This window comes from Salvelinus namaycush, chromosome 18 (assembly GCF_016432855.1).
Source record: "Salvelinus namaycush isolate Seneca chromosome 18, SaNama_1.0, whole genome shotgun sequence".
In the NCBI taxonomy this organism is placed as follows: Eukaryota; Metazoa; Chordata; class Actinopteri; order Salmoniformes; family Salmonidae; genus Salvelinus; species Salvelinus namaycush.
Genome location: NC_052324.1, coordinates 44,175,747 through 44,192,302, shown reverse-complemented (window position 1 = coordinate 44,192,302; position 16,556 = coordinate 44,175,747). Strand labels below are relative to the sequence as shown.

General features: G+C 44.2%; 1 protein-coding gene across 1 annotated transcript in view; it reads right to left on the bottom strand.

The window, feature by feature from the left end:
* Nucleotides 1–5,677: 5,677 nt before the first annotated feature.
* LOC120063479 (metal transporter CNNM4-like) overlaps nucleotides 5,678–16,556 on the bottom strand; it is a 50,766-nt gene continuing 39,887 nt past the window's right edge. The window contains exons 8-9 of the mRNA XM_039013862.1: nucleotides 10,666–10,842; nucleotides 5,678–9,956 (exon numbers count right to left, since the gene is read on the bottom strand). Coding sequence (XP_038869790.1) covers nucleotides 9,606–9,956; nucleotides 10,666–10,842 — 528 coding nt within the window. The 3' untranslated portion in view covers nucleotides 5,678–9,605. The remainder of the gene's footprint in view (nucleotides 9,957–10,665; nucleotides 10,843–16,556) is intronic.

The following is a 16,556-nucleotide window of genomic DNA, read 5'->3' as shown; positions in this document are numbered from 1 at the left end:
CCAAAATAGAAAAGCACCGTTCTGCACTAACCTTCATTTTATTCAGACATTTGGAACAACACAAATAAATAAATCATAACATTTAATAGAAACTAATTTGTGTTGATTTGGCACTCGAGCATCAATATGTGCTAACATCCCCCAACACTGTCAACCAAGAGTCAAGACTAAACCAATTCACCTTGGTGGTGTGCAGACTGGTTTTATATTATTCTCAACGATTTCACACAAACCAGAAAAACATGCAACAATATGTCTGTGAAACTATATATTCACAGTATTATGAATGATTTGTGGTTTATTTGGTAGAATTTCATAGTGTGACTGATTTGACTAATTCCATTAGTACTGTACAAAGTTAGAGGTGCGCTATTTGATAGATTCCCCCGCTCCCCCTACGTCGGACTTCCAGTGGGGAGACCTGAGGTCAACCTACCCCCGCCTCCCCTATCTCATACTTCTGAGTGGGAGACCTTCCCAGGCAATAGCCTGCCTAGCTCACAAACTAGAATCAGTGAACCCACTTCGACAAGGTTAATTGACCCACAGTCCCACACGGTGACATGATATCATTGACGCGACGTGCAAATGAGCGATAGAAAACCGATCGTGCGAATGTCACTGTTACAAATGTTTTTGTGCGGGCGCCACGTGCCGCCCCCGGCAAGATGCCGACCTGGGCGGCTGCCCATGTCACCTATACCTAAATCCGCTACTGGACGGGTCTATGAAATGACTGTGATATCGTATGTGGTTGTTTTTTCCTACTAAACTTAGATGAATGCACTGACTGTCAGTCGCTCTGGATAAGAGCCTCTGCTAAATGACTAAAATGTAATATAATGCAAATGTAAGTGCTAATAAAATATACTGTGTTTTAATCATTACCTTTTTTCCTAAAGTCCTAGGAAACTAAACTTCAACCATTTCTAAAGATGTCTTGAGTTTCTATGTTTCCCTTTGACATCAAAGTTTTGGTTCTATTCTTTAATTTCCTAATATCGTCAATCAAATATTCTGCGATGTCCAGCCTGCTTACATTTCATGGACTTTCAGATGTGAGAAAATTCCTCATCGTATTGTGAAATAACAAGGAACCCACTACATTATTTCCTCACTTCCTGTGTGATGTCACGAGAGTCTAGAATCTGCCAGCTGGATAGATTTCCAGTACAGACTGGCAGACTCTTGGACCGTGTCCAACTCCCTACTACTTTATTAGCCTTTACCCTTGCCAAAAAGGTGTTAGACATTGTTAAGACCCGTTCAGGGGAATCACCCCAATTCACTAAAATATCAGGACTATGTCTATAATATGTAGGTCAGTATGTTCAATAATATACCACAAAACTAGTATTATTCTAGTATATTGTGTTCGGCTCAATAAAGTTTCACCTGGAAAGAATAAATACTGTACTCTCAATAAAAAAAGTGGTGTAACAGTAAATCAATCCTAATCAGCCCTGTAAACTGAGTGAAACATATGGGATTAGAATGTTGACTACATCTCAGAACCATCCCAATGTATAACTATCTGGGGTGTGTCTGAAATGCCAATTCTATTCCCTGTATAACACACTACTTTTGACCTGGGCCTATAGGGGAATATCAAATAAAACATTTGTGCACTATATAGGGAATAGGGTGCCATTTTGAACGCACCCTGTGTCTTCGCTGTTATGGATCTTACAGAACCGGATCAGCAACGGAATTCCCAGTGGTGCAACGTGTGGGAACACGTCAAGGATTTCTCAAGATGATACTTGCCTTCGCTCTTAACATCTGCATTTCACTTTCTGATATTATCATTCATGATCGACAGTGATGGCCTGTTTTGAAATTAGGTATGCCTATTTTGGTGTTTGAGGGTATTAAAAAATATAAAATGTCCTTCTGACAATATATGTGGGCATAGGAAGACACTGCAATTGGAGGATGTATTTTTTGCATCGGCCTGTTCTACAATATTCAATAGGCTACATCTGTCGGTACAAACTTTGATTGAGAAATCGACATTATAAAAAAAATACAAATTGCACTACACCACTGCATCTACTGAATGTTTAAATCATGACCTTTCTTCCAAAAGGCCTCGGAAATTAAACTTCAACCATTTCTGAAGACGTCCGAGGTCATAGAGCTAAATGGAGAGTGAGCATGTTGTTTCCTCAGGTGAAATGATAGAAGTTTTGGTTCTATTCTATAATTTCTTAATATCGTCAATCAAAATAGCCTGTGATGTCCAGCCTGCTTACATTTCATGGACTTTCAGATGTGAGATAGTTCCTTTATCTCGGCTCGTCATATTGTGAAGTCACAATGAACTTAATCTATTATTTTCCCATCTCCTTTAAAAGAAGAACACTTTATAGGGAATAGGGTTCCATTTTGGATTCAGCCTGGGTCTTTGTTGTCATGGATATCCCAGAACCGAACCAGCAACAGAATTCCCAGTGATGCAACATCTTTGGAAACATGTCAAGTATTTCCCAAGATGATATTTGACAGGCACTATCGCCCTTCCGCTCTTAATCTTTGAATTTCACTTCCTGATTTATACACATGGTATTGGTTTACAGGCCATGCCATTTCTGACCACAGAAAAAATAATAACACAAAAAAAAGAGACCATTGATTGTCAGACAATGACACCTCATTCATGTTTGAAGAAGTTGTGGCAGTCAGTCATCGATGTGTCTGCATAGTGTGTTCGTAAGTATAAAAAATAGCATTTTTAAAATCTGAATGGCTTTAGCCCATGTCACATACTATGCATGATACAACTCATGACATCATTCCTCATCAATTGGTCAAGCAGGTTGATATTCATACGTCAAGGATTTCTCAAGATGATACTTGCCTTCGCTCTTAACATCTGCATTTCACTTTCTGATATTATCATTCATGATCGACAGTGATGGCCTGTTTTGAAATTAGGTATGCCTATTTTGGTGTTTGAGGGTATTAAAAAATATAAAATGTCCTTCTGACAATATATGTGGGCATAGGAAGACACTGCAATTGGAGGATGTATTTTTTGCATCGGCCTGTTCTACAATATTCAATAGGCTACATCTGTCGGTACAAACTTTGATTGAGAAATCGACATTATAAAAAAAAATACAAATTGCACTACACCACTGCATCTACTGAATGTTTAAATCATGACCTTTCTTCCAAAAGGCCTCGGAAATTAAACTTCAACCATTTCTGAAGACGTCCGAGGTCATAGAGCTAAATGGAGAGTGAGCATGTTGTTTCCTCAGGTGAAATGATAGAAGTTTTGGTTCTATTCTATAATTTCTTAATATCGTCAATCAAAATAGCCTGTGATGTCCAGCCTGCTTACATTTCATGGACTTTCAGATGTGAGATAGTTCCTTTATCTCGGCTCGTCATATTGTGAAGTCACAATGAACTTAATCTATTATTTTCCCATCTCCTTTAAAAGAAGAACACTTTATAGGGAATAGGGTTCCATTTTGGATTCAGCCTGGGTCTTTGTTGTCATGGATATCCCAGAACCGAACCAGCAACAGAATTCCCAGTGATGCAACATCTTTGGAAACATGTCAAGTATTTCCCAAGATGATATTTGACAGGCACTATCGCCCTTCCGCTCTTAATCTTTGAATTTCACTTCCTGATTTATACACATGGTATTGGTTTACAGGCCATGCCATTTCTGACCACAGAAAAAATAATAACACAAAAAAAAGAGACCATTGATTGTCAGACAATGACACCTCATTCATGTTTGAAGAAGTTGTGGCAGTCAGTCATCGATGTGTCTGCATAGTGTGTTCGTAAGTATAAAAAATAGCATTTTTAAAATCTGAATGGCTTTAGCCCATGTCACATACTATGCATGATACAACTCATGACATCATTCCTCATCAATTGGTCAAGCAGGTTGATATTCATAGTGTAAAACTCAAACAGTGGGTTCGTATTGATAGTGTATAATTCAAAGATTAGGGGGTTGATATTCAGTGTATAATTCAAACATGCTAAAATGGGAAGTAAAGGCTTTTGTTGAGACAACTGAACAGAAAAAGCAGGACCCGGAAAAGCAAATGTTACAAGTAAATTAAATGTCAACCAGAAATTGACGTTGATTTTACGCTGCGTAACTTTAAAAGTAAAGAATACACACTTTCAATCGTAGTCATCTGAGAAGAAATCAGGACCAAAGAAAAAGTAAAAACAGAAAAATCTCAGGTTTATTAAGAACATTCTTCATCTTCAAAACACGTTAAGACAGTAATTATAAAACAGTATGTACACATTATTATTTACATTAAAGCATACCAGAGAAAACAGAGGACTTATGCATGTTTTATAGCCTGGCCCCAGATTTATTTGTGCTAACAGGTCAATTCCTTGTCATATCAAACATTAGCAGGACAAGGAGTTGACATGAAAGCACAAACAGATCGGGGACCAGACTACATGTTTCAGCCAATTCATAAACAAGTCACCCCATCGGCTCTCTGCTCCCAAAAATAAAGACAATAATGATAACGATTGCTTTACCGCGATTAATGACACAGTGTTCTGAGGTACAAAAATAAGTGACCAGAGACTCAATGAGCATACTGAACCCAAACCATGTACACTTTGGGGTGGGGTCAGGTTGGGGGTGGACTGGACACCAAGTCAACAGGGACATTAACAAGAGTCTTGAGGACACATGTGTTGTGTCCCCAATGGCACCCCATTCCCATAGCGCACTAGTCAAAAGTAGCACACTATATAGGGAACAGGGTACCATTTAGGACACACCCCATAGCAATCTCTACAGACCCAGATAGACAGAAAACTAAAACAATCCACGGTTGACCTGCTTTCTGAAGGGAGATGGGAGGATCTGTAAAGACCTGGAATGAAAAGAATACAGTATTTTCTGGTGGAGTGTGTGATGGTAAAAGTCTTCTTGATGGTAGCTACAGGAGGGTAGCTCTCCAGGAACAGGGTTGGGGTGGAAACCTACAGGAGGGTAGCTCTCCAGGAACAGGGTTGGGGTGGAAACCTACAGGAGGGTAGCTCTCCAGGAACAGGGTTGGAGTGGAAACCTACAGGACGGTAGCTCTCCAGGAACAGGGTTGGAGTGGAAACCTACAGGAGGGTAGCTCTCCAGGAACAGGGTTGGGGTGGAAACCTACAGGAGGGTAGCTCTCCAGGAACAGGGTTGGAGTGGAAACCTACAGGAGGGTAGCTCTCCAGGAACAGGGTTGGGGTGGAAACCTACAGGAGGGTAGCTACCCTTACATTGACGACAGCTTTCAACGTCAATGTAATTTATTCAGCAGAAATATATAACTTTTGGAATATAATCAAAATGATCAAATGTATCAGATGGGCTGCAGGTCACGTCAGACCAAATCCTATCCTACTTAATTATGTCCAATTGTCACATAGGACATGTACCAATTCTCCACGAGTGTGCACTTGCGTACTCTCTTGCATGGATTTAGCAATGGTGGAAACTCCCTTTTGCCAATGTTTACATCAATCCTATGCTTTTACATCCACGACGAGTGTGCAAAAAATCTTAAGTCATGCATTGATGTCACAGGGAAACATATATTTGAAGGTATTTTTAATATTCCCTGTGTCTGTCTAGACCACTCAGAGTCACATTGGCTCTGAACAAGGCGTACAGATCAACATAACATACTAACCCTGAATCAATACAATTTTTATTTAATTTTTTTTAAAGGGAGATTCTTATTTATTTTTTCTCCACAGAATTCATCCCCATCCTTTGGATTCATAACTACACCACATCCCAAATATTAAAAATGAAAAATAAAGTTGTAGAAAAAAGTGCTTGACCATTCCCCTTCAGGAGAGTTACAGTCCAGTTCTGGTTCCATGATCAATGTGAACACTTGTTTTAAAGGAGGTGAGGGTTGGCCCATACCAGTCCAGCACAAAGATATTACTTTAGACAGAGAATATATCCCTTTGGTGACTGTGTCCTTTTTGTGGCATCTGCAGTGGTACTGTGCTTTTTTTGTGTGTAAAACATATAATATAAAAGATGAATTGGAAAGATGAATTAATTATTTGGTAAAACAATGCTGTTAATTTGGACAACTACTATAGACTTGGTAAAATGATAATGTCACAGTGTTATTCAATAGATCGATACATGGGCAAATGTGCAGGACAGGTCTGGGAAATATAATATATGATTTAGGACTGATGAGATGGGTCTAGAGACTAAAGCATAAAACGGATTCACTGTGCACTGGACTGGCTGTCAACCACCCCGTTCAACTGCTACATTTAAAAGGAATCTCATCGTGATAATGACAATATTCTCAATGAAAACGCTAGATTATAAAACACAGACAACAAAATTTACAACGGAAAAAAAATCTCAAATATACAACTTGAATTTTATGCAAAATAAATAGTCAATTATATATATATGAAGGTATATTTGTCAGGACAGGAGGCATTTTTCTAATTAGGTTACTGTTCCCGAATGTGATTGCAACTTGGTCACACAGACAGAAACAAACCTTTAAGTTTTTCCACCCCAAAATCTTCGACCAAGGGCCTCTCACCACAGTCCCCAGTCCATCTGAAAGCAGGAAAGGGCTCTCAGTCCCCTTTATAGTAACGTACCCTACACATCTGCCACATTCATCATCATCATATTGATTGTCTTACAACACACACTGGTGGTCCATCCCTGATGAATCCATTGGCATCTTTGGGGAAAAGGAGAAGCCCCTAGCTAAAAGACTAGCTGTCTTTTATTTACGCCTTCCCCATAGAAGTCTGAGGAAACTCATAAAGACCACTAATTGACATGAATATCCACAAATACAAATCAACAGACACGTTTTCCCCTCTCTCAGCATACATGGAATTAATAAATAGCATTTTCTTTTTCAATATAGTATTATTACATATTTATAATATATATTAGTTTCCTCTTTGACATGCTTTGTTCTGATTGGTCTTTGTCTTCAGCTGTATAGTTGGCGTTAATTAATGGTTGGGGGTTACTACACATGCAGATGTTGTTGTGTTGCTGTTGTTGTTGATGGTGCTTCTATCTGTTTATTTGAGTCTCCCTGAGTGGTGTGGCTTTACAGTGGAGACAGAGCAGACCAGGAAACAGCAAGGCGGAGGACACACACACACACACACACACACACACACACACACACACACACACCTCTCCCTGTAGGCATCTGTAACTAGCTACGACCTGTCTATATCTGAAACACTGATGGACTTTTTATATAAAAGTGAGAAGAAAAACAACTGTTAATCCATATAAAAAAATCCCTTGTTTAGTCAGTCTAGAAAACGAATGGTCATAAGGGACCTCCCTCAGTCCAGTCCTATTGAGCCCAACACCACTACCATGTCACATTATCTCTATGCTCCATCTCGCTCTACTTTGCTCTCTCATACCCCTGCCCCTTCCTCCACATGGTCCTAGTCCTTCTCTCCAACAGCACAGCTTCTGACATCTCTGTCGTCTTCTTTGATCTCTGTCCCTAACTCTGTTACAGTACACACACACACACACACACACACACAGAACACACTTTGCAGAAACACACAGACAATGCAGTCAGACAGACCAATAATGACATTGTGCCATGATGAAAGAGGGGGTACAGAGGTGATAGCTGACCCTGCTGGAAGAAGATGGGGTATGGGGGGAAGGCTGACCATGATGGAAGAAGAGGGGGTACAGGGGGGATAGCTGACCATGATAGAAGAGGGGGTACAGGGGGGTTAGCTGACCCTGCTGGAAGAAGAGGGGGTACAGGGGGGATAGCTGACCCTGCTGGAAGAAGAGGGGGTACAGGAGGGTTAGCTGACCCTGCTGGAAGAAGATGGGGTACGGGGGGAAGGCTGACCATGATGGAAGAAGAGGGGGTACAGGGGGGATAGCTGACCCTGCTGGAAGAAGAGGGGGTACAGGGGGGTTAGCTGACCCTGCTGGAAGAAGAGGGGGTACAGGGGGGATAGCTGACCCTGCTGGAAGAAGAGGGGGTACAGGGGGGTTAGCTGACCCTGCTGGAAGAAGAGGGGGTACAGGGGGGATAGCTGACCCTGCTGGAAGAAGAGGGGGTACAGGGGGAAAGGCTAACCATGCTGGAAGAAGATGGGGTACGGGGGAAAGGCTGACCATGCTGGAAGAAGATGGGGTACGGGGGGAAGGCTGACCCTGCTGGAAGAAGATGGGGTACGGGGGAAAGGCTGACCCTGTTGGAAGAAGATGGGGTACAGAGGTGATAGCTGACCCTGCTGGAAGAAGATGGGGTATGGGGGGAAGGCTGACCATGATGGAAGAAGAGGGGGTACAGGGGGGATAGCTGACCATGATAGAAGAGGGGGTACAGGGGGGTTAGCTGACCCTGCTGGAAGAAGAGGGGGTACGGGGGGAAGGCTGACCCTGCTGGAAGAAGATGGGGTACGGGGGAAAGGCTGACCATGCTGGAAGAAGATGGGGTACCGGGGGGATAGCTGACCCTGCTGGAAGAAGAGGGGGTACAGGGGGGATAGCTGACCCTGCTGGAAGAAGATGGGGTACGGGGGAAAGGCTGACCATGCTGGAAGAAGATGGGGTACGGGGGGAAGGCTGACCATGCTGGAAGAAGAGGGGGTACAGGGGGGATAGCTGACCCTGCTGGAAGAAGAGGGGGTACAGGGGAGATAGCTGACCCTGTTGGAAGAAGAGGGGGTACAGGGGGAAGGCTGACCATGCTGGAAGAAGAGGGGGTACAGGGGGGATAGCTGACCCTGCTGGAAGAAGAGGGGGTACAGGGGGGATAGCTGACCATGTCGGAAGAAGAGGGGGTACAGGGGGGATAGCTGACCATGTTGGAAGAAGAGGGGGTACAGGGGGGGATAGCTGACCCTGCTGGAAGAAGAGGGGGTACAGAGGGGATAGCTGACCATGCTGGAAGAAGAGGGGGTACAGGGGGGATAGCTGACCCTGCTGGAAGAAGAGGGGGTACAGAGGGGATAGCTGACCATGCTGGAAGAAGAGGGGGTACAGGAGGGATAGCTGACCATGCTGGAAGAAGAGGGGGTACAGGGGGGATAGCTGACCATGATGGAAGAAGAGGGGGTACGGGGGGAATAGCTGACCATGTTGGAAGAAGATGGGGTACGGGGGGAAGGCTGACCATGCTGGAAGAAGAGGGGGTACAGGGGGGATAGCTGACCCTGCTGGAAGAAGAGGGGGTACAGGGGGGATAGCTGACCCTGTTGGAAGAAGAGGGGGTACAGAGGGGATAGCTGACCATGCTGGAAGAAGAGGGGGTACGGGGGGAATAGCTGATCATGTTGGAAGAAGATGGGGTACGGGGGGAAGGCTGACCATGCTGGAAGAAGAGGGGGTACAGGGGGGAATAGCTGACACTGTACACACTACCAGCCTCAGGGTTGACTTTTAAAATGGGGGAAGAGAGTCGTTCCTCAAGACAGTTTGGCATAATGTCAGTGTGTGTGTGTGTGTGTGTGTGTGTGTGTGTGTGTGTGTGTGTGCTCACACACAGTCTCCTCAGTCCCTGGTAGTGTGTGTAAACGCACATATATAAGTGTGTGTACTAGTGTGTGTGTCATATGCTGCTCTCTGATGGGTTGTGGTGGTGGTTGTGAGGCAGAGAGTTCTGCTCGTTGAGGAGAGAGGTGGTCTCATCAGCAAGGAGAGGGCCATACTGCTCGTTGAGGAGAGAGGTGGTCTCATCAGCAAGGAGAGGGCCGTACTGCTCGTTGAGGAGAGAGGTGGTCTCATCAGCAAGGAGGGGGCTTTTCTCCGGAGTGGGGGTGTCGTCAGCTAGGAAGCCGAGGGTGGCGGTGCCCACGGGGGGCGGGGTACCCTCCAGACGGGGGTGGCCGCAATCAGGTGACTGGGGGGAGGAATCCAGACGAGACGCCATCAGACCGTTCTGGTATTGGGCACGTGTGATCTGAGAGAGAGGGAAGAGGGAGGATAAAGGGACACGGTGAGGGATAGAGAGAAATAGAGAGAGATTGAGATAAAAAGAGAGGAGAGCGAGAAAGAGGGAGAGAGCGAGAGAGAAAGGGGGAGAGAGAGGGAGAGAGGGGAGAGAGAGAGGGAGAGGGGAGAGAGAGGGAGAAGAGGGAGGGAGAGAGAAAGAAAGAGGGAGAGAGGGAAATAGAGAGAGAAATAGAGAGAAAGAGAGGGAGGGGAGAGAGAGGAGAGAGAGAAAGAGAGGGAGGGGAGAGAGAGGAGAGAGAGAGGAGGGAGAGAGAGTGAGGAGAGAGAGAGGAGGGAGAGAGAGAGAGGAGGGAGAGAGATAGAGATAGAGAGGAGGGAGAGAGAAAGAAAGAGGGAGATAGAGAGAGAGAGAGAAAGAAAGAGAGAGAGAGGGAGAGAGAGAGAGAGGGGAGGGAGAGAGATAGATAGAGAGGAGGGAGAGAGAGAGAGAGAAAGAAAGAGGGAGAGAGAGAGAGAAAGAGAGGAGGGAAAGAGAGGGAGAAAGAGAGGGAGAAAGAGAGGGAGAAAGAGAAGAGGGAGGAGAGGAGAGAGAGAGAGAGAGTGTCAAGGTGGTGTAGTGTAGTGATAGGACAAAAGCCTACACACACGGTCTCTCTCCTCAACAAATCATTAAAGCTCAGTGCAGGAGGTATCAATGTATGGCCGGGTCTCCTCACCTTGACGAACTGCAGGTCTGAGAGAGCTCGTACGTAGAAGTCGGGTGTGTATGACGGTGAGGGGAACTGAGTGTTGAGCTGGCTGCTACTGCCGCTGACAGACACCGACTCTGTCCGATCTGCAGCGCTCAGAGACGCGGTCCTGTTCAAACCACTGATGTGTGACGGGGAGCGGAACTCTGAAACACACACAGGGCCGTAGCGTGAGTGAGCAACAAGGGGAAATAATCACACTCACGTGCAGATGCACATAAACAAAAAGGTATGGCAATGGTACACAAAACATGTAAACACACTAACACAGGTAAAACTGTTAGGTACATAGGTAACACAGGTAAAACCGTTAGGTACATAGGTAACACAGGTAAAACTGTTAGGTACATAGGTAACACAGGTAAAACCGTTAGGTACATAGGTAACACAGGTAAAACTGTTAGGTACATAGGTAACACAGGTAAAACTGTTAGGTACATAGGTAACACAGGTAAAACCGTTAGGTACATAGGTAACACAGGTAAAACCGTTAGGTACATAGGTAACACAGGTAAAACTGTTAGGTACATAGGTAACACAGGTAAAACCGTTAGGTACATAGGTAACACAGGTAAAACTGTTAGGTACATAGGTAACACAGGTAAAACCGTTAGGTACATAGGTAACACAGGTAAAACTGTTAGGTACATAGGTAACACAGGTAAAACTGTTAGGTACATAGGTAACACAGGTAAAACTGTTAGGTACATAGGTAACACAGGTAAAACTGTTAGGTGCATAGGTAACACAGGTAAAACAGGTAAAACTGTTAGGTGCATAGGTAACACAGGTAAAACTGTTAGGTGCATAGGTAACAGGTAAAACACAGGTAAAACTGTTAGGTGCATAGGTAACACAGGTAAAACTGTTAGGTGCATAGGTAACAGGTAAAACACAGGTAAAACTGTTAGGTGCATAGGTAACACAGGTAAAACACAGGTAAAACTGTTAGGTGCATAGGTAACACAGGTAAAACTGTTAGGTGCATAGGTAACAGGTAAAACACAGGTAAAACTGTTAGGTGCATAGGTAACAGGTAAAACTGTTAGGTGCATAGGTAACAGGTAAAACACAGGTAAAACTGTTAGGTGCATAGGTAACAGGTAAAACACAGGTAAAACTGTTAGGTGCATAGGTAACACAGGTAAAAAGCTGTTAGGTACATAGGTAACACAGGTAAAACTGTTAGGTACATAGGTAACACAGGTAAAACACAGGTAAAACTGTTAGGTACATAGGTAACACAGGTAAAACTGTTAGGTACATAGGTAACACAGGTAAAACACAGGTAAAACTGTTAGGTACATAGGTAACACAGGTAAAACACAGGTAAAACTGTTAGGTACATAGGTAACACAGGTAAAACACAGGTAAAACTGTTAGGTACATAGGTAACACAGGTAAAACACAGGTAAAACTGTTAGGTACATAGGTAACACAGGTAAAACACAGGTAAAACTGTTAGGTACATAGGTAACACAGGTAAAACTGTTAGGTACATAGGTAACACAGGTAAAACACAGGTAAAACTGTTAGGTACATAGGTAACACAGGTAAAACACAGGTAAAACTGTTAGGTACATAGGTAACACAGGTAAAACTGTTAGGTACATAGGTAACACAGGTAAAACCGTTAGGTACATAGGTAACACAGGTAAAACTGTTAGGTGCATAGGTAACAGGTAAAACACAGGTAAAACTGTTAGGTACATAGGTAACACAGGTAAAACACAGGTAAAACTGTTAGGTACATAGGTAACACAGGTAAAACACAGGTAAAACTGTTAGGTACATAGGTAACACAGGTAAAACACAGGTAAAACTGTTAGGTACATAGGTAACACAGGTAAAACACAGGTAAAACTGTTAGGTACATAGGTAACACAGGTAAAACACAGGTAAAACTGTTAGGTACATAGGTAACACAGGTAAAACTGTTAGGTACATAGGTAACACAGGTAAAACCGTTAGGTACATAGGTAACACAGGTAAAACCGTTAGGTACATAGGTAACACAGGTAAAACTGTTAGGTGCATAGGTAACAGGTAAAACACAGGTAAAACCGTTAGGTACATAGGTAACACAGGTAAAACTGTTAGGTGCATAGGTAACAGGTAAAACACAGGTAAAACTGTTAGGTACATAGGTAACACAGGTAAAACACAGGTAAAACTGTTAGGTACATAGGTAACACAGGTAAAATTGTTAATGAAATGGAAGGCTAACTGTGAATAATGGGCGAACCAGGCAAAGCTGCCTTCTAGAGGCCAATACACAGTTAATTCAGGACCGGACATGTCAACGGGACGGACAGAGAGAGACAAGAGACATAGTCTGGAGAAGGAACTAGTCAGAGCTAATACACAACCAAAATCACACATATCCATCCATGTTAAAGAGAGACAGACCTGTTAGAGAGACAGACCTGTTAGAAAGACAGACCTGTTAGAGAGAGAGACCTGTTAGAGAGAGAGACCTGTTAGAGACCTGTTAGAGAGAGAGAGACCTGTTAGAGAGAGAGAGACCTGTTAGAGAGAGAGAGACCTGTTAGAGAGAGAGAGACCTGTTAGAGAGAGAGAGACCTGTTAGAGAGAGAGAGACCTGTTAGAGAGAGAGAGACCTGTTAGAGAGAGAGAGACCTGTTAGAGAGAGACAGACCTGTTAGAGAGAGAGAGACCTGTTAGAGACCTGTTAGAGAGAGACAGACCTGTTAGAGACCTGTTAGAGAGAGAGAGACCTGTTAGAGAGAGAGAGACCTGTTAGAGAGAGAGAGACCTGTTAGAGAGAGAGAGACCTGTTAGAGAGAGAGAGACCTGTTAGAGAGAGACCTGTTAGAGAGAGAGAGACCTGTTAGAGAGAGAGAGACCTGTTAGAGACCTGTTAGAGAGAGAGAGACCTGTTAGAGACCTGTTAGAGAGAGAGAGATGTTCCCTGTTAGAGAGAGAGAGATGTTCCCTGTTAGAGAGAGAGAGATGTTCCCTGTTAGAGAGAGAGAGATGTTCCCTGTTAGAGAGAGAGAGAGATGTTCCCTGTTAGAGAGAGAGAGAGATGTTCCCTGTTAGAGAGAGAGAGAGACCTGTTAGAGAGAGACAGACCTGTTAGAGAGAGACCTGTTAGAGAGAGACAGACCTGTTAGAGAGAGACCTGTTAGAGAGAGACAGACCTGTTAGAGAGAGACCTGTTAGAGAGAGACCTGTTAGAGAGAGACAGACCTGTTAGAGAGAGACAGACCTGTTAGAGAGAGACCTGTTAGAGAGAGACCTGTTAGAGAGAGAGAGACCTGTTAGAGAGCGACAGACCTGTTAGAGACCTGTTAGAGAGAGAGAGACCTGTTAGAGAGAGAGAGACCTGTTAGAGAGAGAGAGAGACCTGTTAGAGAGAGAGAGAGACCTGTTAGAGAGAGAGAGAGACCTGTTAGAGAGAGACCTGTTAGAGAGAGAGAGAGACCTGTTAGAGAGAGACCTGTTAGAGAGAGAGAGACCTGTTAGAGAGAGAGAGACCTGTTAGAGAGAGAGAGACCTGTTAGAGAGAGAGAGACCTGTTAGAGAGAGACCTGTTAGAGAGAGACAGACCTGTTAGAGAGAGACCTGTTAGAGAGAGACCTGTTAGAGAGAGACAGACCTGTTAGAGAGAGACAGACCTGTTAGAGAGAGACCTGTTAGAGAGAGACCTGTTAGAGAGAGACCTGTTAGAGACAGACCTGTTAGAGAGAGAGAGACCTGTTAGAGAGAGAGAGACCTGTTAGAGAGAGACAGACCTGTTAGAGAGAGAGAGACCTGTTAGAGAGAGAGAGACCTGTTAGAGAGAGAGAGACCTGTTAGAGAGAGAGAGACCTGTTAGAGAGAGAGAGACCTGTTAGAGAGAGACCTGTTAGAGAGAGACAGACCTGTTAGAGAGAGACCTGTTAGAGAGAGACAGACCTGTTAGAGAGAGACAGACCTGTTAGAGAGAAACAGACCTGTTAGAGAGAGACAGACCTGTTAGAGAGAGACCTGTTAGAGAGAGACCTGTTAGAGACAGACCTGTTAGAGAGAGACCTGTTAGAGAGAGACCTGTTAGAGAGAGAGAGACCTGTTAGAGAGAGAGAGACCTGTTAGAGAGAGAGAGACCTGTTAGAGAGAGACAGACCTGTTAGAGACCTGTTAGAGAGAGAGAGACCTGTTAGAGAGAGAGAGACCTGTTAGAGAGAGAGAGACCTGTTAGAGAGAGAGAGACCTGTTAGAGAGAGAGAGACCTGTTAGAGAGAGAGAGACCTGTTAGAGAGAGAGAGACCTGTTAGAGAGAGAGAGACCTGTTAGAGAGAGAGAGACCTGTTAGAGAGAGAGAGACCTGTTAGAGAGAGAGATACCTGTTAGAGAGAGAGATACCTGTTAGAGAGAGAGAGACCTGTTAGAGAGAGAGAGACCTGTTAGAGAGAGAGAGACCTGTTAGAGAGAGAGAGACCTGTTAGAGAGAGAGAGACCTGTTAGAGAGAGAGACCTGTTAGAGAGAGAGAGACCTGTTAGAGAGAGAGAGACCTGTTAGAGAGAGAGAAACCTGTTAGAGAGAGAGAAACCTGTTAGAGAGAGACCTGTTAGAGAGAGACAGACCTGTTAGAGAGAGAGAGACCTGTTAGAGACCTGTTAGAGAGAGACAGACCTGTTAGAGACCTGTTAGAGAGAGACAGACCTGTTAGAGAGAGAGAGACCTGTTAGAGAGAGAGAGACCTGTTAGAGAGAGAGAGACCTGTTAGAGAGAGAGAGACCTGTTAGAGAGAGAGAAACCTGTTAGAGAGAGACCTGTTAGAGAGAGACAGACCTGTTAGAGAGAGAGAGACCTGTTAGAGACCTGTTAGAGAGAGACAGACCTGTTAGAGACCTGTTAGAGAGAGAGAGACCTGTTAGAGAGAGAGAGACCTGTTAGAGAGAGAGAGACCTGTTAGAGAGAGAGAGACCTGTTAGAGAGAGAGAGACCTGTTAGAGAGAGAGAGACCTGTTAGAGAGAGAGAGACCTGTTAGAGAGAGAGAGACCTGTTAGAGAGAGAGAGACCTGTTAGAGAGAGAGAGACCTGTTAGAGAGAGAGAGACCTGTTAGAGAGAGAGAGACCTGTTAGAGAGAGAGATACCTGTTAGAGAGAGAGAGACCTGTTAGAGAGAGAGAGACCTGTTAGAGAGAGAGAAACCTGTTAGAGAGAGAGAAACCTGTTAGAGAGAGACCTGTTAGAGAGAGACAGACCTGTTAGAGAGAGAGAGACCTGTTAGAGACCTGTTAGAGAGAGACAGACCTGTTAGAGACCTGTTAGAGAGAGACAGACCTGTTAGAGAGAGAGAGACCTGTTAGAGAGAGAGAGACCTGTTAGAGAGAGAGAGACCTGTTAGAGAGAGAGAGACCTGTTAGAGAGAGAGAAACCTGTTAGAGAGAGACCTGTTAGAGAGAGACAGACCTGTTAGAGAGAGAGAGACCTGTTAGAGACCTGTTAGAGAGAGACAGACCTGTTAGAGACCTGTTAGAGAGAGAGAGACCTGTTAGAGAGAGAGAGACCTGTTAGAGAGAGACCTGTTAGAGAGAGAGAGACCTGTTAGAGAGAGAGAGACCTGTTAGAGAGAGAGAGACCTGTTAGAGAGAGAGAGACCTGTTAGAGAGAGAGAGACCTGTTAGAGAGAGACCTGTTAGAGAGAGACAGACCTGTTAGAGAGAGAGAGAGACCTGTTAGAGACCTGTTAGAGAGAGAGAGACCTGTTAGAGACCTGTTAGAGATAGAGAGACCTGTTAGAGAGAGAGAGATGTTCCCTGTTAGAGAGAGAGAGAGATGTTCCCTGTTAGAGAGAGAGATGTTCCCTGTTAGAGAGAGAGAGAGATGTTCCCTGTTAGAGAGAGA